This window comes from Limulus polyphemus, unplaced genomic scaffold (assembly GCF_000517525.1).
Source record: "Limulus polyphemus unplaced genomic scaffold, Limulus_polyphemus-2.1.2 Scaffold10187, whole genome shotgun sequence".
NCBI lineage: Eukaryota > Metazoa > Arthropoda > Merostomata > Xiphosura > Limulidae > Limulus > Limulus polyphemus.
In genome coordinates this window covers 1-6,400 of record NW_013675797.1, presented here as the reverse complement: position 1 = coordinate 6,400, position 6,400 = coordinate 1, and the positions used below count along the sequence as shown (strand labels likewise).

Genomic DNA, 6,400 nt, shown 5'->3' with positions numbered 1-6,400 from the left:
AATATTTTATACAAAATATGGGTTAAGTTAATAAAGAATGTATCTAGAAAACAGGTGTTTGTAATATTTTATACAAAATATGGGTTAAGTTAATAAAGAATGTATCTAGAAAACAGGTGTTTGTAATATTTTATACAAAATATGGGTTAAGTTAATAAAGAATGTATCTAGAAAACAGGTGTTGATAATATTTTATACAAAATATGGGTTAAGTTAACAAAGAATGTATCTAGAAAACAGGTGTTGTTAATATTTTATACAAAATATGGGTTACTTTAGTAAAGAATGTATCTAGAAAACAGGTGTTGATAATATTTTATACAAAATATGGGTTAAGTTAATAAAGAATGTATCTAGAAAACAGGTGTTGATAATATTTTATACAAAATATGGGTTAAGTTAATAAAGAATGTATCTAGAAAACAGGTGTTGTTAATATTTTATACAAAATATGAATGTATTTTAATGGTCAAGCCACTTGTAATTTCCATGTTTTTTGTGTCATCTGAACCTTGTAGTAATTTCACGACTCTTGCGAGTGTGGTCTAATATAGAAAAAGAAGTTAACTTTGTGATGTATGAAAACATCTCATATTTTACATCTAAACAAAGAGAGTGAATTAATAAAGTTAAACACTTTGCTAAGATAGTATATGGGGAAATCTGTCATTTCTTAAGTTGTGTATATCTAGTCTTTCCTCTCTATTTGCAATACATAGTGGTTTGTTTGGATTTATCACAAGAAACTCACTTTCAGATGTAGACGAACCACGATAGCTCATCATTTTGGAGAGGAGTGGGACAAAAGTCATTGTCAACATATGTGTGATAACTGTGAAATGGATAGAGCAGGTAATTTCTAGAAATGTTTCTAACCTAGTATTCTGTAATGAGTTTACTAACAATATATACCACATCATTACTACTAGGAAAACAACAATAGAAAAAATCACAGGAATTTCAGGATTGCTTTATGATGAGGTTAGTTAAAAAAAAACTTTCAATTAGAATGGCATTAGTTATCAACAGAAACCTGTTATGCCAGATAAGTTGTGTGAATGTTTTGGATAAGTACTCAATAATTTTAACACCAACACCAAAATTATTAACCCCTCTGTGATTTGCCGAGTTAACTCTGGGCCCTTTCCATGTTGAAAAAATATTTATCAGAGTTAATTGTGGTAAAAAATTTCTCACCATGCTATCAAGCATTAAAATCGTTAAATGGCATAGGAAGTACTGTTTATGCTGATCTCTGTCAGATTTATGTATCTCTACCACTTGCATTATAATCGTTAAATGGAGTAGGAAGTACTGTTTATGCTGATCTCTGTCAGATTTATGTATCTCTATTGCTTGCATTATAATCGTTAAATGGAGTAGGAAGTACTGTTTATGCTGATCTCTGTCAGATTTATGTATCTCTACCACTTGCATTATAATCGTTAAATGGCATAGGAAGTACTGTTTATGCTGATCTCTGTCAGATTTATGTATCTCTATTGCTTGCATTATAATCGTTAAATGGAGTAGGAAGTACTGTTTATGCTGATCTCTGTCAGATTTATGTATCTCTACTGCTTGCATTATAATCGTTAAATGGAGTAGGAAGTACTGTTTATGCTGATCTCTGTCAGATTTATGTATCTCTACTGCTTGCATCATTTATTGAAGAATAAGCTTATTAACTATACATTAAAAGCTATTTTTTAATAACCTTGTTTAGTCTGTGTAACAACATGCAGAGTTTCTGCTGGCAGTCACGTTTGTGTAATTTGAAAAACAAAAAAAGTATGTACCTTTTTCTCTCATATTTGTTTTACACATGATATCATGTTAGTAACATTTAATTTAATGTGTTTTACACATGATATCATGTTAGTAACAGTTAATTTAATGTTGTAAAACAAATACTGACCAATGGACATTAAATTAACTGTTACTAACATGATATCAAGTGTAAAACAAATACTGACCAATGGACATTAAATTAAATGTTACTAACATGATATCATGTGTAAAACACATTAAATTAAATGTTACTAACATGATATCATGTGTAAAACACATTAAATTAACTGTTACTAACATGATATCATGTGTAAAACATTAAATTAAATGTTACTAACATGATATCATGTGTAAAACACATTAAATTAACTGTTACTAACATGATATCATGTGTAAAACCATGATATCATGTTAGTAACAGTTAATTTAATGTCCATTGGTCAGATTAGGGAGAATTGCAAAGTTTGTAATTAAAATATATTCCCAGTGCAGCAAGATTTTTAATCTCTAACACTAGACTTCACGTAAACTAGAGCAACCAAAACCCTTTGTGAGGGTGTTTAGAAGCCACTCTGCAAAAAAATAATATGTCAATAAAATGTTTTTGTGTATGTTATTGTTGGTTCATCTGCACAAGATGGTGGAAACTGCTTCTTATTTATGTTATAGAATTACAACTTCTCGTGATTGAAGAGTCCTATAGGAGACTTGTAGATTCTGTACATGATGTCAGAGGGTGGTTATGAGTCAGTCTGTTTACTTCTGTCTCACTTTTTTTCTAACTGAGAGAGCTACTCCTCGTCATGTTTCGTGATAATGCAATGGAGGAGGGTGTGCCACGTGTTTCTGTTACCCACTAACTTGGATCAATTTCATGTATGTTGTAAATATTGTGATACACACGAAGCTTTATAAGTTGACAAGTTTATTATGGCAGGCACATTTTTAGATTTATCTGAAACAAAAGCTTGTTTCTTAAATTTACACTTGCCATTAGCAAGTAAATCAGTATTGACCATTTCTTCCCGTTAAACATTTATATAATTCACCAATTTTTATTTTCTTGAGAGTAACTAGCACACTTTTAATAACATAGAAGAATAGAAATAGTATATTTATGTTTTCTATTTCCCATAGCTTTTGAAACATATATTCTAAAAATAATAGATCATATCTAGACACTGAACCAAGAAAAACTTAATATAAACTAAATTTATCCTAGTGTGAGAATTGTGACATTTGCTCTCTAGGTTTTCCCTCTTTTCTAATTTATTCACCACCACTCCAAGTAATATGAAATTACTCATTATAATATTGTCATCACTCAGGCAAAGCATAACTTGTATAGCCTTCAATCTTATTTGGTTACAGAGCCATCAAATAGAAAATCAGACCAACTTACCATGCCCACGTCTTTCACAAATTGCCAATAGTTCTCTCCGACATTTGATACTGTATCATTTATAACTAGTAGAAAGTCAAGGTTTCAATCTATCAAATGACATTATATTGTTGTTTTCTGTACAGATGATTCTTTATTTTACAACCAGTTCAAACTTTATTCCCACGGGAAACACACTGGGCTTAGCTCAATTTCCAAAGGCTTTTGTCGGCAAAAAAATTGTGATAGTTATGGGACATTGTTTGATTTTTGCATGTTATTATTCTGTGTTCTTTGGTGCATTATTTGGTGCAAGTAAAATTATTTGTGCAGTAGAGTTAAGTGTCATCGACAGTCCGCAGCAAAAAAAGAAAACAAGTAAAAAATTTTAAAACGGTAACTGTATCTTCACAAAACTTTGCAAGACTTTTATACACAAAAAATTAGGTTTTGTAATAAAGATTTGTCTGTGAATATATCAAGTAGTTTTCTTTACTAGTCAGAATCCAAAGTGATTTTCATGTTAAGATTAAAAATTCTTTTATTCATCTGAAACCTCCTAAATAATTATAAAACTTTATTTTTCAGTAAAATTTCATAATAATCTATTACTTTCTCTACCCTAACTCTATACGTGAGGTTCGTCAAATTGACGTTATTGAACCTAAAAATTTTAGTTACTTTAATAATACACACGAAAAACTAAAAATTAAGTAACAGTATGGAAACTGTAATGAGTACAAAATGATTACGAACTTGCTCAATTTGAAATAGACCATGTGGAAGGAGTTAATAGTTTATAAGATAAGAATCTAACTTACGGGCATTATAAGCTAAGGTTTTGAATAATTTACTTTGTGTAAAATAAGAATCTAACTTAGAGGTTTTGAATATTATACTTTGATAAGAAAAAGAACTTAAATGAGGGGAATTGTAACTCAAGCATTAAATACTTTGAGCCAAGATTTTGAGTGGCAATCATATTATTTGTATGAAGTTAAATGCATTGCCTATAAAACATTGAGTGTATTTTAAGATGAGAGTTTCCGTGAGGAACATATTAACTTGAATAATAAACAGAAGATATGTCACAGAAAGGTGAAAAAGTAAGTTAAGATTTTTTTTTAATAAAAAGATTACAATACATGTTTGACAGAACCTTTGTTCCAGTATAAATATAGAATTTATTTTTGTAAAATTGCAGTTAAATATGCATGAATTAACATTTGACGATTTCTTGTTGAATGAAAAGAAAATTACTAAAGCATTGAATGAATATTTTTTTTCCCGTGTATTTGTCATTAAAAGTCAATTTTATGAAATGTGTCGTGTTATAAGTTTAGCCATTTCATTGTACAATATGTTTCAAATTGTCCTGTCAAAAGCCTAGCCCTTCTCTGGGACAGGTATAATTTGATAGTATTTATTTTATTTTTTAACCATACATGATTTGATTGTGTTTTTAACCAGGAGCAAGACTAGAACTAACACATGACTGTAAGATGCTCTACACAATCATCAATCATGCATCTGAAATGAAAGAAAGGCTTACTGCTAATAAACTGATTGACATTTGGCAAAGGAAGGGGCCTTCCAAGCTTCGCCCTCCACATCTCAAACCAACGAATCACCAGCGTGATAACTGTGAGCTTGTGCTTGTCTTCTTGCTTGTAGAAGGGTATTTGAAAGAGGAGTTTCATTTTAATCCATTTACAACCATCAGCTACATAAACAAAGGTATTGTTATATCCTGAAGGTGAAATCCACAAAGTGTTTTTGTAATTCAATATTTACTTATTTATATTTTTAAGTTGGAAAAACATCTTTATTATAAGTGAAAAGAAACTCTTGGGACCAGGGCTTGAACCTAAGACCTTTGACTAATAGATCTGATGCTCTATCCAAATGAGCTTTCCAAGCCATCCCCATCTTCTTTCACACGCAAGACTTTTTAACTATGAATATGAAACTTCATACTCCTTGTGTTGTTGTCTAGTGGGTTGATTTACCACCAACCAATCAAATCATAGGAGTCTAACTAGCTTCATTATATATTTATTATTTAACATGAATCAATGAAAAGAAACTCAACTCTTTTCAGTTATAATAATGTTTGTGAAAAAGTTTCATTGATTTACTTGTTATGTATTTGTTATTATATTGTACCACTTACAAGATCTATACAGTAGTGGTTGAGGAAGATGTTTAAAATGCTACACATTGAAGTTTCAGTGTATAAAGACCAGGATGGCTATATGTTGATTTTTTTTATTGTTTTTAACATGTTAACGTTTCAGTCGCTACATTTCTATTAGTTAGTTAACCTAATAAATATTGTTTAAAAGAATAAACTAAAAATTTGTGCACTTTCACAAATATTAAAAAAAAAGAAGAGAGATCACAACTCAATATCGTAATAAATTAAAAATATCAAAAGAGTCGTTTACAGTGCGACCTCGTACTTCACTCACAATCTGCAGGTCACAGGTTCAAATCCTGTCACTGAACATGCTTGCTCTTTCAGCCAAGGAGGTATAATAATGTGACAGTCAGTCTCGCGTTTTATTGGTAAAGAGTAGCCCAAGAGTTGGTGGGTGGTATTGACTAGCTGGTAACATGTGAGTAGCAGTGTGCAACAAACAAATATTTATAGCATAACCAATGATTTTTGAATGTAGTCTATTATTGTTTAAGAGTAACATTAATTGAAAGTAACACAGACATATTACTTTTGGGGAAGTGAGTATTTATAATCTTCATTTATTCTCTTTCAGGACCAAAAGCTGGCATTTGTAATAATTCTGACCATTCGGTTTACTTTTGTTTACCAACAAGAAAAAGAAAAGCTTGTGATTTTTTTGATGAAGTTGTACATAAAGCTCAGAAAAATGAAACACACTCTCCATCTTCTTGTCGAGATTTGAAAAATGAAGAGTCTAGCAGCAAGATGTCAAAACTAAGACAACTGAAAGACAACCCTGACATCTTCAGTGACAAGAATATTTCAAAAAGTTCTCATGTATCGAAAAGAAAGAAGAAAAATACTACAAATCAGAAGGAATTAAAAACAGGACAAACACATCAAGTAAATGATGCGAGTGAGAAAGATAAAATTTTAAAAAATAGTCTTGGAAATTCCTCAAGCCCCGATTCGTCAACATTGACAGAAAGAGTATCTTTAGTTTCACATACTAGTGACCGTAAAGTTCTGAAAAACACAGTTAAAAT

General features: G+C 30.5%; 1 protein-coding gene across 1 annotated transcript in view; it reads left to right on the top strand.

Moving 5' to 3' along the window:
• LOC106476282 (ATP-dependent DNA helicase Q1-like) overlaps positions 1–6,396 on the top strand; it is a gene marked incomplete at both ends in the record, with an annotated part of 17,714 nt that extends 11,318 nt beyond the window's left edge. Inside the window, 3 exons of the mRNA XM_013936946.2 lie at positions 758–852; positions 4,643–4,909; positions 5,947–6,396. Coding sequence (XP_013792400.2) covers positions 758–852; positions 4,643–4,909; positions 5,947–6,396 — 812 coding nt within the window. The remainder of the gene's footprint in view (positions 1–757; positions 853–4,642; positions 4,910–5,946) is intronic.
• Positions 6,397–6,400: the final 4 nt, after the last annotated feature.